We start from the raw sequence: 18,189 nt of genomic DNA on the forward strand, positions 1-18,189 counted from the left end.
TGTGTCTCGTCCGGCAGTTGGTACGAATGAACTTTGGCTTCGGATGGAAGCTATATGGATGCTATTCCCAATCGTGACATTCAGCACCTCTATGATTCGAAGCCAAAACGTGTATAGGCTCGCATAGTTGCGCGTGGTAGCTACATTCAATATTAATTTACGCCTGATATTTTCATTTCAATGATCTGTAATTTTGTTCGTTTATTTCGAGCACTATGAGTAATATGTGGGAAAAATTTTATTCCTTTCCAATGAGTCCTTCATGTTGTTGCAATTTTCACAAACATGAGTGTTGTACGTATATGACCACATACACAAATTGTGCGTAGTGGATTACTGGGTGTATACCCTCAGAAAAATGGATGGGAACATCACTGCTGTTGCGTAATATATTATAGAGTAACTTATTACGCCGTTGAATAAATAGACGAAACAGGGGTTGTAGCACATAAGCTTTTCTTCAACTCAACAGGAACATTAAAACTGGGATAACGATTAAGCGAATAAAAATAGTAAAGTGAAAGTAGTTATTTTTTTTAATTGATTTTTGCTCATTATTATAAAATTGAACTGCATTCTCGAAATCAAATTTGTAAACTAAAATTATTTAGGATATAATTTACAAAACTTATAGTATGCCAAAATTCTCACCAACTTCTTATTCAACCGTCATACTTTTGAAGGCTTGGAATATTAAAAAATAAAAAAAAATCATAACTGACTAAAAGAAATTACGATATTTCACACTTACCTAATATCGATGTCTGAATCTTCGGTTTTATTGCACAAATTTCGCGACAGATCTTCCCACTCCTTCTCTGCGTTTTGCTGAGACGAAAGTCCAGAGTTTCGAGTAGGAGATTTATACCGTCTCCTAGCTGGAGAGAACCTCTGCAACGACGGCACTATCTCATCGATGGTGGTACACTGCTGTGGTAAGTCCCTACTATCAGTGTTTTTCCTCTGACTGCTTTCAACAGTCTGCTTGTTCTCTGAAAGTGTGTACTTGGTAAGAGGTTTATTAGTTATTGCACTAGAATCAGTTTTTGAATTTGCGTTGCCCATTTTGAACACTCCAGTATCCGCAAAGTAAAATTTGGGCGGCGAATTTGTATTCTGTTTAACAGGCGGAGCTGCATTTTTTGCTGGACTGACTTTGTCTGTTGCAGCTGGCAAATTATCTTTTCGAGTCTCGGCAATCTTCTTCGTCACTGCCTGGATCTCCTTCTGGAAGGGATCGGGCCGATGAGGTAAGTGACTTGGCAACTTCGTCTGACTGTCCGATAGTTTTTTGCTGTCGAAGACAGTAGTCCTAGAACCGTGCAAGGGTTCGTCCTGTTCGTCAATGCGGACGTCACCCGTGCTACGATAATTCCTCCATTTTTCTAAAGGGTGCACGTTTTTTTCATAGCTCGTTCTGTTCTCGTGGCATTCCACAGATCTGGTCACTGACGGCGAACGCGAAGACACCTCTCCCTTCTGCAATCTGTCGTTGCAGTTGATTTTGGTCCTCGTCGTCACGCTGTTGGGAAGGGGTGGAGGAGGGGGCGGATGCACCACGATGGCAGGTGGTTGAGGGGCTTTGCTCTTGTTGATGCACCTGCAGTTCTTTTGATTCATCCTCTCTTCTTCACTCTGTTGTTGCCTCCTATCTCGCAGTAGGCTATCCCCAGGCGGCTCGGGGGCCCTCGCCTTCTTCTTACACTTCAACTTGCTGGCTCTGGCGGCGGCTCCGCTCTGCCTCCTGTTGTTGAATCCGTCTTCCTGATATCCGGAAGAGTCCGGCCGCCGGGCGATGTCCGGATCGCTGTGGAACATGCGGTGGTTCCGAAGGTTGAACTGGCGGTAGCAGTCATTCTCCTTCTCGATTATCTCCGACCTCTTCCTAAGGATGCCCATGACTTCGGGATCTCCACCCTCCTCCTCTCTTCCGAGGCTGTCCCTCCTCTGTCCTCGGATCGTTCCCGCCGTTTGGAGTATGCTGCCGTTGTCCGTACTGCGCAGGCGTTGTCCGGCCACCGGCTTCGGCAGCACCCTGTTCTGGGGGTGGACGTACTTGGGCACGCCACCCCTCTGGTAATGGTAGCCATTGCGAACTGGACAGGTCGCCTGGAGCCTCGGCGGTCCAAGCACAATGGACTGAGAACTTCCGTTGCCCATGAAATCATCGGAATTCAGTCATCACACGTCACAATCATTTTCCTAAAAAATGAAAAAAAAATATTTATTAGTTTGATGCAATTGTTTTGCATAGAAAACATCATATTTCTTATACAGGATGTTCCAAAAATGACTGATACATTTGAAAAATTAATAAAACTCAAAGGGCAGCGATAGAAATATACCATTTGTTGCATTATGCTTCGGACAACAGTAAATTTTCAGGCAAACAAACTTTCAAAATTAGTTACAATGTTCCTCAACAGATAGCGCTGCAGGTATTTTGAAAAGTATTTAAGAAAACGCAGTCTGTAAGATCGCCAAAATGACCGGTATACTTGAAAAAATCAATAAAAACTAAACGGGCAGCGTTGATTTTTAAGTATACCAGTCATTTTGGCGATCTTACAGGCTGCGTTTTCCTCGATACCTTTTAAAATACCTGCAGCGCCATCTGTTGAGGAATATTGAAACTAATTTTGAAAGTTTGTCTGCCTGAAAATTTAGTTTCCCAAGCATAATGCAACAAACGGTGTATTTCTATCGCTGCCCTTTCAGTTTTTATTGATTTTCCAAATGTATCAGTCATTTTTGGAACACCCTGTAAGATGCAAAGTAAAAACACCTCATGGAAATAAATTTATAATTTCGATTTTGAAGTAATTGCATAATATATTTCCTTGTAATTATTGGCCACCATGTGTTAAAACCAAAAGTTCTAGGGATTGACTGTCTAACCTCCCTCCTCGTGACGCCCCAGTGAGTGTTTTTTCTTTCATGGACCGCACCACCTACATTAGCTTTACGTGATTTTTTTTACTCGAAAATTTAATACTTCAACATTTGTTTTGTTGCTGTCCTATGCCATTAGCTGGCAATTTGGTGGGTGCTGCTTAACTTTTCCAGCTGTACCGTAATTTGGTGTGTAGTCCGACTACAACAGTATACACACATGCCATAAGGACCAGGGTTGGCCAGATTGGACCCAATTGGGTTGGACCCAATGGTTTTTTTTTGAAAAAACCCATTTAAAAAAACCCATTATTTAACCCACTTTTGGGTTTTTTAAAATTTTCTGAAAAGTTTATTAAAACAATAATTAATTTAAATACTTTCACAATTTAAACTTTTTTTTTATTTGTTCTTCACCACAGACAATGGACATAAAAAAAGGAATTTTGAACTTTAATAGTATTTCTTAACTCTTAACGGCATTAAAAAAATACTTCAAGATTTTAAATAAATATATTTAACTTTTTCTTTAACTGGTCAATAAATAACTCAAATTTTCTGGACTAAGTCCTGTCACGTCTGATTTTCTCGATATTTGTAGATTGTACAGAAGAAACTACGCTAGCTATAAGTCTTTCATGTGAATTATTTTCTGCAAACCAACATGTCACAAATCTCAAATAAACAACGTATATATTTTAGAAATTAACAGGTTTTTCAAACGGTCGAACAGAAAACAAAATAGGATGTACAATACTTTCATTATCTTACAAAAAGTTTAATATTTCTTACTCTGTACACAGAAATAGAAACAGTCAACATAAAGTTCAAAGAAATGTCTTGATTAAGCTGAATTCAGTAAAAAGGGATTTAAACTACTTTGACGTTCTACAGTAGTTTTGCATAACAAAATGAAATACAATAAAGTAAAATGCAAAAAAAAAATGTAGTAATTAAAAACGAACAATAGATTTTATCACTCGAGAAGTAACTTTGCCCTAACTGTTGGTAATCATGGAAACTAAAAAATCTTGAACTTCACCATTCTTGGGTTTCGTTGTCTTTTTTACTTTTCTTCAGAAAACGCTGAATTTTCCAGTATTTTTACCCCAAGACAATTTTTGTGCTTTGTCCATATACTTACACTACAATATGCTACAAGCACCCCATTTTCCCTAAAAAAAGACAAAAAAATCCACATTTCTTTTTAAAAAACCCAGCTTTAGTTGGGTTTTTTTGGGTTTTATTTAAAAAAACCCAAAAAACCCTGGGTCCATGGGCTTTTTTAAAAAAACCCGGGTTTTTGCCAACCCTGATAAGGACCCGTTTATAGAGGAGGCAACCGTTCAGAGCACACAAAGAAAGGACAAGAGAAATAAATTACATTCGTGCCCGAGCCGAGATTTTAACCCAGGACCTCCACATCAGCAGTCATGCTACTTTGACCACTAGACAAGGTGGTCGGCGCTTTAGCATTTGATGCGTTAAATTAAACACATAAAAAAAAGTTTGTTTATAATACTTAGAGATTTCCTTGAATTGTTTTACTTTGCATTTCAACTCTAATGGATGTTCAGATTATTCATTATCAACACTAACTTTGGTGCATGAAGTTAATGTCGAAGTCGAGTAGTCATTTTTCAGGTTAACTAATTTTCTCCATTAACGTCCGAAGAGTTTTCCGCATTTACCTAGGTAATATTCAAATTATCTAGATCTTTGCCTTCACAACAGTAACGCATCTGTACACTTAAACTGGCATAATAATATTTATTTATTTTTTGATGTCTGAAGAATAAAGTTAATACAATCAAAAAATCAACAAACTAGTTGATAGAGTTATTTATCAATCAGTTAAAAAACTGTAATGTAAAGAACCAAAAGATTCAAAATATTATTTACAAAAAAAAAAATAACAATAATAATTTGAAAGCCATATGATGAAATTGTGCAAACTTATTGGCGCAACTTTAAAGATTAATGACTCTTAGAATCACATAGCATTGATTTGCTGATAAGAAACCAAAAAGCTTAAAACCAGGAAAATACGTTTAAAAAGAAAATAATTCGCCATTCGTGATAATTGAATGATTTAATCATTGGTTTACAACATTTCTAAGTAGAAAATTTTCCAAAGATCTCTTTTTTAAACAAAAAGAAGGCGTTGTTAAGACGTAAAAAAGTATGTCGTCGCTTCACAGCAACAGTAGGATATCCTAAGGTTTAAGATGTCTTACTGTTGCTCAATCTGAGGTGACTTTGGTTAATGGACGTCGGAAAATCGAATTTTTGTCTGTTACTGTAACGGTCAATTTTAAGTTAGCAGTTTAGTTAAGCAGTGACGTCATATAAATAGACTCCATTCGACGATACAATGCAACCAGCAGCGCCCATGTCGTTTGGTTATGCGGCATTTAAAAGATCCCTCGAATACTCGTTTGGCATGGAGAATCTCTTGGCAAATTTAAATTCCTAGTGCTGTTTCGCATCAAATAGAGCCCAGGTGCCTCCATCTAGTGGGGAAACTGGGCGTCAAAGTTCTAGTGGCAATGGCATCCCACCGGTTATTGTGCCACGTGAAAGAGTGGTTGCTATGCCGGGGGATCGCACTAGGTCTGCAAAAGGCCGGTCTAGGAAGATTGGGCGCCGGGAACATTGGGCGCTGGGAAAGTTGGGTGCCGTCGATTGGACGCAGTTTTTGGGCACTGAAAATGTTGAACAGCTTCCAAAACCTGGACGCCCAATATTCCCGGTGCCCAATGTTAGAATGCCCATTAGAAAGAAAGAAAGAACTATATGCTGATATTTCATCATGAGCTGACGTAACTTAGATCATTTTCGAATTTCTGGAATTCGTGTGGTTGAATGAATGGGCACAGGCCTTGCAATAATAAAAGGTATTCTTCAGTATCGAATACTATTGTGCGGAACGTCAATTCTTTCTTTTCTTCGCCCCAAAAAGGAACCTGGAAGTGAGTGTCCGCCATGCCTCTTGGCCATCAGCGAGCATGAACAGATCGTCGAACCGACATCTCGAGCGGAACACATGACAGGTGGCTGTTGTCACGAAAGGGATCGGACATTCCGTCGGTACAAAACGATTCATCACCGCCTTCCAAGTCATGCTGAAAGGACATAGCGACTCAGACAAATGTATAGCACCGGAGTTATTGGGTTTCTTAGCAGAGCCTGATTACCGTAGGGGCACAAGCCCCTGCCCTTGGGTTTCAGGAGGGCCAAAGATCCCCTTAATTAATCATGCTAATTAAAAATAAACAATGATTTCATTCAGAATCTCGAGTACAATGATATCATTGATATTTTTTCAAATGCTAAGACAAGGAAAAATTTTCTTTATTTGTTGATAAAAAATTCCCCTTAGAAACTTGATCTCTTTGCAAATCCTAAAACCAGTCCAAGTTTAGTCTGTATTTACTATTAAAAGTTATATCATAGATTAGTTTGATATTTACGGTTTACTGCAACGGGCAAAGTTTAACTACATCTTATATAATTATCGTATACTACATCTCTTCTACTTTTTAAATGTATAATACTATATTGTGATATGAGGTACCACCAAATTTAGCATATGGTTGTGTTAATACGCAAGTATCGAAGTATTTTATAGCTTCATTATATTGAATAAGCGGGAATAGGGGGGGGGGCACAAGACGAATTTCCTGCCCAGTGTCTTCAAAAATCTTGAGGGGAGGGGTCTGAAATAGAACCGTGCCCCATTTCCAATATCAAAATGATCGGGCTCTGTTTCTTAGTTTATTGCAAGAACCCTGGCAGCAGAATTTTCTCCAACAGTCTGTAACGCAGATTGAAAAGTAAAAAATAGTTCCAAAAACAAACCGAGATTAGATTAAAATTTAAATTAACACCGAGAAATGGTTAAAAAGAAGATGTCAATCTTAAAAACTACAAGTACATGCTATGGATTTTATTTCTCTTTAAATTTTTTTGGATTTTTTTTCTTCTCCAACGAAGACTAGTCTGCAGACTTTCTCAAGAAGCACGTCGCAGCGTCACTACCGGGGTCAAAACTATTACAGTCAATTATGTATTCAGATATAAATAAATAGTTGCAACCATTAAAATTCCAACCATCTTGAATTCACATTAACAAAAACGATTTTTTTTTAAATAAAAGAAACAAATTCAGTTTTTAAAAATAGCTACAAATGTAAAAAGGTGTATTTCAAATGATTTGCAGCCTATGCCAAATGAGAGAAGTATTTATCTAATGCAAGAAAATCGATGATGGCGCACAGAACGTAAGCTTGTTTAGTTCTAGATCGAACTTCTCGTTTCGTATACTTTTTGTAAGAGTTATTAAAAAAAAAATATTAACCTTTATTAAATTTTTGCAATGAAACGCATTATGTAAAACGTATTATAAGTTGCTACGAAATTTGCTAATTAAATTATGGTACATTATGAAGCACTCAACCTGGTAGCCTACGTATGATGCAATTAGGATTTTCAAAGCCTTCGCAATACTGCCTTGCCCCAAATATTGAAGCAAAGTAATTCCAGAAAATCGCTGCTATCCACCTGCAAATTGGTACCTACGAGCCTCGTATAAGTTTGAAAAAGTTGATTAGTTTTATCTATCTGGGCTCTGAAGTCAACATTAACAACAATATTACTTCTGAAATACGAAGGAGAATTGGTGCTGCCATTAGATGCTTCTACGGACTGAAAAAGTACTTAAAATAAAATTTATTCAAAAGGAAAACTAAATTTTTAATCTATAAATCTCTTGTCAGACCTGTACTCCTGAGAAACTTGGACATTGACACAAAACAATGAAAATGCCCTTGGTGTCTTTGAAAGCCGCTTTTTAAGAATTATCTTTGGAGGAAAGGAGGTTGATGGTATTTAACACAGCCGCTCTAATTTAGAGCTGTGTCTAGAAAACCTGATGTGGTCAAATTCAAAGATTCAAATGACCTAGCCAGGTTACAAGACTAAATACAGAACGATCAACAAACAAAAATTTTTTGGCTAAACCTACGGGAGTTAAACAAAGGAGTTGACCTAACCTCAGATGGGTTGATTGCCTTGATAAGGATTTTTCTCCCATAAGAGTAAAAATTGGGCAAGCCATGGCCAAAAAAAGAGAGGCCTTGAAGAAAATTCTTGATAAGCCCAGGGCCCACCCAGGGCTCTCATGCCGCTGAGGAAGGAAGGAATTCCAGAAAATATGTAATTATTAATGTGTAAATTCCAGAAGTAATAATTTAGAGATATCTAGTACAAGTGGTAAAAGAAACTCTCCTCTGCTTTTGGGCAAAAGATGGTTCCAGTAGCTTTTGATAGATACTATACAGCATGATTTAGAAAAATTTAGAAAGTCTACCTAACGTTTAAACTTAGCGCGCGTTTTACTCAAAACTTTAAACAGTCCACTTACATTCATTTGCCTTTTCACTGCTTTACACTGAAAGTCGACGTGATGCAAACGCAAATACTTTGATCCTTTTCCATTTATTAGAAAGAATGTGTATTTTCAACACTTTGACCAAGTTTAGTTTTTCTGAATTATACGAAAGTGAGAGAAATTTTTTATGACATGAGTATTGTCAGTTTACTTTTTAGCAAAATGGTCGAACAATAGCAGAAAGTCATTTCCACAAAGAATGGAATGTTGTTTTGTAGAACAAAAAGTTGTGAAACATAAAGTGCAAGACAAAAATGCCCCTCAACTAAGTGAAAAACAAGTAACAATTGACAGAAGAGATGAGTATTTTTCCAGCATGAATGTCTTTTGTTTCAAAATATTCTACGTTCCATCCATGGAATGCGAGGCAGAAGCGTGCCCATCTCGATCTTTCACTCGAACAGTGGATTTGGTAATCATTTATTTCTCTTTATATACCTTTGTTGACTTTTTTTTTTCTCCTACATTTAATTCTATTGGCGCGTTATTTATGATGAAGCACAGAAGCATCTGACCTTCATTGCTCCTCTGTGACGTTACCGAGCATTCACCAATAGTAGAACCCCGTTAGAGGGCAGGCCAACCTATCCGACATTTTGGTTCCAAGACAGCTTTGGATCCAGCCTTGTATGAAGTATTTGGAAATACGTTGATATTATTGTCGCCAGTGATGTTGGCATCAATTTTTCTGCGGGTATACTCCCAGTAATCCATTACGCACAATATGTGTATTCGATTATATACATAATATGTTATAATATGAAATTTTTTGAAGCTAAGTTCGAGGGTATACGCCATATGTCTAAGAAATGTTTGAGAGTATACGTTGTTTCTGGAGTATGCCGTATGGGAACACCGTTGATTGTCGCTGGTTGCACTGTCGTAAAATAATTGATGATAAGTTGAATAAAATGTCCTTTCAGGTAAATCTAGAAGGAACATTTTTTTTTTCAAAATAAGTAACAGTTTATCAGGAGTTGTTTCTTGTAATGAACCCCATTTTTATACCGTACTTTGTTTTAAATATGAACTAAAACATCATCTCCCTATTAAGCTACCAGTTTGTTTGGCTCTCTTGGCTGCCTTAAATGGTTTTCCACCTCCAGCTCAGTCAATCCTGTGCTGGGCTGATGAGTGTAAATTAGCACGAAACTGCAGTCCTCGGCTGGAATTGACTGAGCTGGCGGTGTATTTCATCTATTTCTACCTTAGCCTTGGCTATAGGGCGGTAACTTACTGAAAATACATCTTTTGCTTTTCAACCAGTTTTCAGCAACGTGGTTTCTAAGTAAATAATAATGTTTTCACGTTTAAAAAGTTGGAACCAAAATGTCGGATGAGTCGACTCCCCTTTTTGAGTGGCCTCAACCAATAGAGATCGTGCCATCAGATGTGCTACTGCTGAGGTCGCGCCTAAATCCTTTCATAAATAACAGAGGCCGAACTTGTACGAAATGAGAGAAAAAGGGATCTCTCCGATAAAAGCGAAAAAATAACTAAAGCATCAGAGAAAAATATGCTTAAAACAAACTAGCTAATGTTTGAGATCTTCTCTTGTTTCCCCCTTATCTAACTTGACCTCAAAGAAGGCTAATGGATGCACGGGGGTAAAGACACGTGCCATTGATATTCAAATCGTGCTGTTCTTTCCTTTGTAAAAGGAGCCACTTATCAGCAGTGGAGATGTTACGATAAATTAGCAGCTTCCTGAAGTATTCCTATTCAAGTGTACACAGCTAATGCTGTTTTGAGTGTTAAGGTTTTTAAACAATGGATGAAATAATTTTTTGGAAGTGGAGCAAAAGAACAACGTTATTCGTAAAGAATGTCTGGATTCTCACTCCTGGCTATTTTCGGAGACTACTGGGAAAAAAACTTTGCTTTTATTTTAAGAAAAATGCTAAGTGTTATTCATGTGTGGAGTAAAATTAGTCTATTTCTTATTTTACCAACATATTGTTGTTGCTGTTGTCTTGTCAGTAGCGTGCCTATGGGGTCTGGCGCCCCTGGCGAACTTACGAAATTGCGCCCCACCCCACAGGGCTTCCCCGAGGGGAAATCACCAGAGGTCACTTTGACCTCCCTTTTGGGGGGGGGGGGGGCGGACATTTGGCTAATGTATTCGACAAATTAAGAGACAGTATTTCAACTTTAATATTCTAATTTTCGTAGAAAAACTATACACTTCAAACTATACTCGACAAAATGTCGCCCTATCCCCGGAAAAACAATGGATCATCCGGCATAGAACGCCCTCCACCACCAGTCCTTGGTATACAAATTGTGTGTATAAGTCTTTAGCTAACTAAATGAATCGGAATGGAATTTCCCTCCATGGGTAAAATTCCTTTTTTTTTTTTTTTTGAGCAATCACGATTGCTTATTGTTCTCACTTGACTGTTTTGAGGTCCTTATGATTTTATTTCCCCCGCCCCCTCTGCAGCATCACCGTCGGCCGGCCTCCTCACGATGCTGCTCCTCTAGCGAAAACAGTCTCCCGGTTGCGTCACTTGCCTACACACACACACACGCATACGTACACACACACATACACGCACACACACCTACACACAACTACCCACACATAAACATACCCCCCTCCCACACAAACACACAACTACACACACACAAACACACATGCCTACACACACAAACACATACCCCCCCCCCCACACACACACAAACAACATACCATCCCTCCACACACACTCACAAACACGCACGCCTACATACACACACTCTCATGATTGCGAAAAACATAATTTGAATTCAAGATGTCAAAGTTCAAATTTTTTTTTTTTTTTCCTAGGATTGAAGATTATCTCACTTTCTCCTCTGCTCTTTTTTTTTCGTGAGGGGTGGTTTTTTTTTTCCTATATTTTTGTTCGTAAAAGCATTTTTCTGCTAAAAAATGATCATTTTTGAAAAAAAAATCCAAAGAAAAAGAACAAAACACTTTTATTAATTTTTTTTATCAGTCGAAATGCCGCCTCCCTGACTGCTGCGCCCCTGGCGAGAGTCACTCTTGACAACCCCTTGTTACGCTACTGTGTCTTGTACCAGCTAGGCTGGCAATTTTGGGCTGCGCTGCCTCACTTTTCCAACTGTATACCGTCATTTGGTGTGAAGTCCGACTTCCACAGTACAAACATGCCATAAGAACCCGTTTATAGGGTAGGCAACCATTCACAGCACAACAACACATCTACACAAAGGAAGGACAAGAACAGGAGAGAGAAAGTACGTCCATGCCCGAGCCGGGATTCGAACCCGGAACCTCCCCACCGCAGTCAGACTCATCTGAGCACTAGACATGTTAAAAAAATAGAAATGAAAATTTGCTTCAATTGAGGCAGTGAAGCAAAGGAATGTCCGACCTCGAAAGCCGCGACTAGCACCGTTGAACGGTTCTATTTTAAAAAGGGGAAAGAGAGCTTGATTAAGAAAACGCACCATGGCAGCATTTCTGCTTTAACTGATAAGGAAGGGGAATAACTTAAAAAAAAAAAAGCCTCCACTCAAAACCAACACCTCTAATAAACGAATTCAACGGAAAACAAAACGAAACAAAACAAAAAATAAATAAATCCCCCCACATTCGTTATCTCTCTTATCAATATATTCCCCCTATTTTGATAAAATGGGAAGCGACCTGACGCATGCGCAAATTCAAGGAAGGTCGCGGTTTAAAATATCAAACAGTAGACATTTTCAAGTTTTGAGTAAAACGCGTTTAAAGTAGCGGTTCTAGGTAGGCTTTCATTGAAAAGTTTTTCTAATTAGTGCTGTATAACAGCAACTACCAAAGCTAATCAGGGGCAGACTGGGTCCCGCAAGAGGGCGCCAACCTTAACCTCCAAAGAGCTCAAAAAAAAAAAAAAAAATTAAGTTGGATTTGGATATTTTGAATTCAAATTATGTGTTTCGCAATTACGTGTTTTTTTTTGCGTGTGTGCAGGCGTGTGTGTGTGGGTATGTGTATGTAGGCGTGTGTGTTTGTGTCTGTGTGCAGGCATGAGCGTGTGTATGTGGGTATGTGTGTGTGTATATATGTGTATGTGTGTGGGTATGTGTTTGTGTGCAGGCGTGTGTGAGTGTGTGTGTGTTTGTGTGCAGGCGTGTGTGTGTGTGTGTGAGTGTGTGTGTTTCGGCGTGTGTTTAAGGTCTGTGTGCAGGCATGAGTGTGTGGGTATGTGTGTGTATATTTGTGTATGTGTGTGTAAGCATGCGTGTATGTATGCGTGTAGGATATGGACGCAACCTGAAGACGGTTTTCGTTAGAGGAGCAGCATCGGGAGGCCGGTCGACGGTGGTGCTGCAGAGGGGGGCGGGGGGGGGGGGAATAGAATCATAGCACGCCAAAAACAGTCAAGTGAGAACAATAAGCAATCGTGATTGCCCACAAAAAAAAAAAAAGGTGCAAAAAGAAAGAAAAAGGTGCAGTAAAAAAAAGAAAAAAAAGACGATGGTTTTCACTGTACACAGGTTTACGTGTTTGAAGGGGAAAAAAAGAGCGAAGTAAATCACACAGGTTTGAGCGCGCAAAAAATATAATAATAATAACAGGGTCATTCAATATAAAATCCAGAAATTTTCGTGCCGCACCTTTTTTGATTTTGATGAAATTTGGTAGATGATACGTACCAATATTCTGTACCCCCAAATTCTTATATTTTTTCTTTCTCTTGGAAAAATTTTATTCCTGAGATATAGCTATTTATTTGCTCTGCGGATGAGTAAAATTTGGCATTTTGGATCCTTTTTCAAAAAGCTCTAATAAATTTATTTAAATTAGTAAGAAGATCAAACACGTCTCATTTTAAAGTTAAAAGAATGAACTTTTATTTGTGCAAAAAAAAAAAAAAAAAAGATTTAAATTAAGCCTAATTAGACTTTTTCGGTTGTCAAATCATTGTTGAAAAAGTGCCATTTTCGTCATTTTCAGTCTAAAAAAGGTCGATGAGAGACTCTCAGTAGGAAGCTAATTTTTTCCCATGTGTTACGCATACTAGAAGCTACATGAAAGTTAGTTATGCATACTAGAAGCACAGAAAAAAATAGGTTGATACTAGTAGTCCTTCATGACGAAAAAATTGCTTAAATTTAAGAAAAAATGAAAAATGGGCTTGTTTACTCCCCAAAAACGGCATGTTTGTTAGGTGATAAAAATTTGAAAATGCTAGAGTAGGAAGCCGTTACATTGCTCTTTAAAATGAAACAAAAACTTTTTAAGCAATCACGATTGCTTATTGTTCTCACTTGACTTTTTTGATGTGCTATCATTTTATTTTCCCGCCAGCACCCTCTGTAGCAGCCCCGTCAACCGGATCCTCACGATGCTGCTCCTATAGCGAAAACCATCTCCAGGTTGCATCCACATACTACACAAACGCGCGCATACATACACACACACACAAACACATACACACACAAACACATACAAACACATACACACACACGCATACATAAACACACACACAAACACATACACACACTCAAACACATACATACACACACACGCATACATACAGACAACTACACATACCATACAGACGCCTACACATACATACACCTACACACAACTACCCACACACTCATCACACTCATGCCTACACACAGACACAAACACAAATGCCTACACACACATACACATTCCCCACCACACACAAACACTCATACACACAACTACCCGCACACACCTGCACACAGACACAAACACACATGCCTACACACACATACACCCTACACACAAACCCCTACACATGCCTACACACACACACTCGTGATTGCGAAAAACATAATTTGAATTCAAGAGGTCAAAATTCTTTTTTTTTTTTTTTTTTAGAAGAAATATAAACTTTTAAATAAAACATTTTGTTTTTGGTAAAAAACATATGATGGAAAAATATATGAGGATTTTCCGTAAAAATAGCGCTGACAGTTGCTTTGTCAGGGCTATTAATTTTAGTCAATAGCTGATGAAAAGAATGAACGCAATATAATTGGCTTTCCCAAACGCAGGGCAGTAAGAAATATGTAACTGCTGGAAGAAGTTTTGCAAATAACTGCAACAGCACAATATCCTCATTATGATAAAATACACATAAGGTACTCTCAGACAAAAAAAAAAAAAAAACACTTCTGCTATATTTCAAAAGCCTTTGAAAAAACAAAACATTGTTTCATTCATGTCTTTGTCTGAGTTAACGTCAACTCATCTGCGTTATGAGCCATTTTTCCACAATTGGTTCAGAAATATTATTCATTCCATCTCTTGAGAAGAATCATTCATTAGTAGTTTCAGAAAATCGTGTCAGTCGCATTCTGGATTCGTTTGGCAACAAAACAGCGCACATACTCATCAAGAAGATTCGAAATCTTCCTCTTATTCTTCATTAGCGAGGGACAATGTGGTTGTGAACAGACCTCTTGTTAATGTTTCTTTCTTTTATGCTGGCACTAAAAACTGCTCACGAAATTCAAAAGAACTTATTTGTAAAGCTTGATAAAATAGATATTTTCCCAATGGCATTGACATACTGTTCCATTTAGTTCTTTTTCTTTTAGAATAAGACATTGTTGGTATGTGTTCTTATTTTTTTGCAGGCAATAACTTTTTGAAAAAGTTCTTGCACATGCATTTTTAACAGAGTGCAAAAAATTTCCCACCGAAACGTATCGCTTTTAGTAAAGAGAATGGTTATGAAATCTGCGATGCAGGTAATAAACACTTAAACATAATCCTCATATATATAAAGCAAATGATCGAGTAACGCGCGTGTTTCAACAATGAAATCCACGGCATGATAATCGGATAATGTGTTTTGGTATTGCTTAACATGCAGGGAAAGGCTTTATTGTGACAAGGCTGAACTCGATCCGTTAACTTAGCAGTTTTACTGGTAAGACTGTGTCCTTTCAGGGGAATGAAGAAACGAAAAAGTGGTCAACAATGAACGCTACCTACTGGAGTTTAGGATTCATCCACTGGAGTTAGGGGCAGGGGCGGCAAATAGGGGGTGCGAGAGGGGGCGGTTGCACCCCCAAATTTTTCACTAAGAATAATATAAAATGGTAAAATTCAATTTAGATAACTTAGAAAATCATTTGCCTGAATTTTCAGAACAGAAAAAACTGATGGAGGATAAGTGTTTGCCTTAACTAAAGAAGTAATCTCTTCATATGGGTTAGATATTTCAAAATTGAGTAATCTATGTTATGATGGAGCATCTTGTATGAGATACCCGTACAGTGTAGAGTCTGTGCAATTTTTACGCGTAAATTCTATGTCAGTTTACATAAATTTTTATGCTCATATTATAACTTAATGTTCAGCTAGTAAGTGTTCATTGACGCCATGTACTAGAAACACATTTTAGCAACTCGGTGTATCATATGCTTTCATGGGAACTTTTTGTAAAGATATGCTATTTTTGAAAAACATCTCACATCAAAAAATACTTTCACATCAACAAATGTATCTTGAGGCTCTTTACTTGACAATCTCTGAGTGACACAAGATGGTCTTCAAGAGTTAGTTATAAAAGCCCCATGGAAGAATTACTGGAAAGCGACCTTTTCATTGATAAAAAATTTGATGTCATTTTAATATGTATGCCTTTGTCTGAATTTTTTGTTTACTTTATTTATACTGCGGAGCGTTGTTTTGATAAATGCTACACTCTATCATAAAAATTTTAATTCGCTAATCTTTATTCTTGGATTGACAATCGAAACTCTTAGTAATTTTCGCATTAATGCATACTTGAACCAGGTGTGGAACTTTGTGACAGAACTTTTCGTAACTGTTTTTAATGTATGCCAATGTGGAAGAGGTGACAAAACCCCCCAGATGAAGTTTTAGTCAAAATATTAAATCAATATTTTGAATAAACTGATCAATTCAGTTTCTCAAGAAATTGAGACAGGATTTAATGAGATATATTTATTATTGGTCTTAACTTCAATATTATGTAGGTCGGTTATAGAAAGCGAAAAAGAAAATATTACACTTATAAGTAATAGCATAAGGGAAGAAGAATTGTTTTGTGAATTGTGATTGTACTTTTTAATGACACAAAATAAATACTAGCCTATATAAAAAGCTTTCTTGGTTATTTTAAAGAGACGAATCTAAAGGAAATGTGCTTTTTTGACATAACTTTCTTGCTTCCATTGTTCTTTGACTGTTTCAATCAGGTCAGTCATTTGAAAGATGACTTCCGTGATTAAATTGAAAAACCGATACAAATAAAGCACAAATTTACACGAAAATACAGCATATAGCTATTTTAAGGCTACAATAATGGAGCCTCTTCATCGGTGTAAAAAACTACGCACACAACCAGAAAGTTGTAGGTTGTAGGAGAACTGAACGTCAACCAATTTTGACTTTCGTGTCTCAGGAGGTTAGAGAATTGCCTTCGAAGCGCAATGAGGCAAAGCAAGACCTTCCTCTTTAGCTATACTGGCAATAAATCAAGTCATTGGATATTGATTAACTATAGTTACAAACTTTTCTGTTCTTCCTGACTCCAAAAATAGCAGATTAAAACTTTACTAAAAAATAAAAACTAGCACCGAGATATTTTGTGAGATAACTTATAACAAAATAAATTTAAAGCTTCGGTCGAAAAAATTTTAATTGTTCTTTACAAACCTAATTATTCTTAACATTAAAACCATTTAATTATCAGTTCTTGTTAAACAATATGTATTTTATACCGTTCTGAGGAAATTCATGTTCAAGAAACTCGACCCCCCAAACGAAATGCTGAAATGCCGCCCCTGGTTAGGGGGTTATTGTTTCAACAGTCAAAATATCACCAAACAGGCAAAGGCTTCGTTCAAATGTAGAAGCAATTTTCGCCCGTCATGGTATGACGGGCGACTTTCTAGTCTGTTAAAATTTTAAGTCTTGTATCCACGATTTTTGTTCGGATTTGTCACAATATGCAGAAATGACACGTCCCCTATTCAAGAGCGATTGCGCAACCCCTCAAGCACTATGGAGTACCCTCCAAGAAGGAGATCCCTCAAAATGCAGAAAATACCCTCAAAAAACCTAAACGTTTCAACTAAGCGATCTCCCCCACCCCTCTCGGTCACCATTGAAAAATGGTTTATGTCATATGTGGAGCTGTAACGTTGTAATGCTGTGGAGTTGAAACGGCATTTAAAAATAAAAAAAAAAAAAAAACTCTTTATCCAGTAGAATTTTTGAAAAATATTAAGGGGAGTCGGTACCCTGTATACCGTCAATGTTAATTTGCGCAGGTTCATGTACCTTTTTCTGAAAATCTGTTTAAGATACATTTATGAAATTTTTTCTGTACCTCAAGTAGACTGTTTTCTCTATACTGAAGTGACATTTTACAGAAAGGAAGCTTCGTTTTTTTTAAAAAAATTCTAATGCGTAAGTCACTATTTTTTTCAAAAAATGCCATTTTGTAACACGAAATCAGCTCTATAAAAAAATATTTTTCGACTATGAGAAAGATTTTACATCAGTATATGCAATTATATGTATCGAATAGGTGATAAAAATTTCAAAGCCTAAGACAATTTAGTTTCTGAGAGAAAGAAACATTTAGTTCCAGAAATACCATTTCGAGAGATTGCAATTTAAAGGGGGAAATCATACCTCATTAAAATAGGTTTACATTTTTTTAAAGCTTATTTTATTTTACTTCTAATATGAGCACGATCAAGAAGTTTGTATCATTAAAAAGGTATTGAAATGGAGTTTCAAAACATCTAAAAATCAAGAAATCAAATTTTTGAAAGTATTTAGGGTACTGACTCCCCTTAAGAACTTGGAATTTAACTTTTGTGGGATAGTTCAG

The 18,189-nt window shown here is 37.3% G+C and overlaps 1 protein-coding gene across 1 annotated transcript in view; it reads right to left on the reverse strand.

Annotated features, from left to right (window-relative positions):
- Positions 1 to 18,189, reverse strand: part of LOC129229319 (uncharacterized) — a 76,365-nt gene that overhangs the window by 27,110 nt on the left and 31,066 nt on the right. Inside the window, exon 2 of the mRNA XM_054863604.1 lies at positions 752 to 2,202. Within this exon, the coding sequence (XP_054719579.1) occupies positions 752 to 2,160 (1,409 nt within the window). The 5' untranslated portion in view covers positions 2,161 to 2,202. The remainder of the gene's footprint in view (positions 1 to 751; positions 2,203 to 18,189) is intronic.

This window comes from Uloborus diversus, chromosome 9 (assembly GCF_026930045.1).
Source record: "Uloborus diversus isolate 005 chromosome 9, Udiv.v.3.1, whole genome shotgun sequence".
NCBI lineage: Eukaryota > Metazoa > Arthropoda > Arachnida > Araneae > Uloboridae > Uloborus > Uloborus diversus.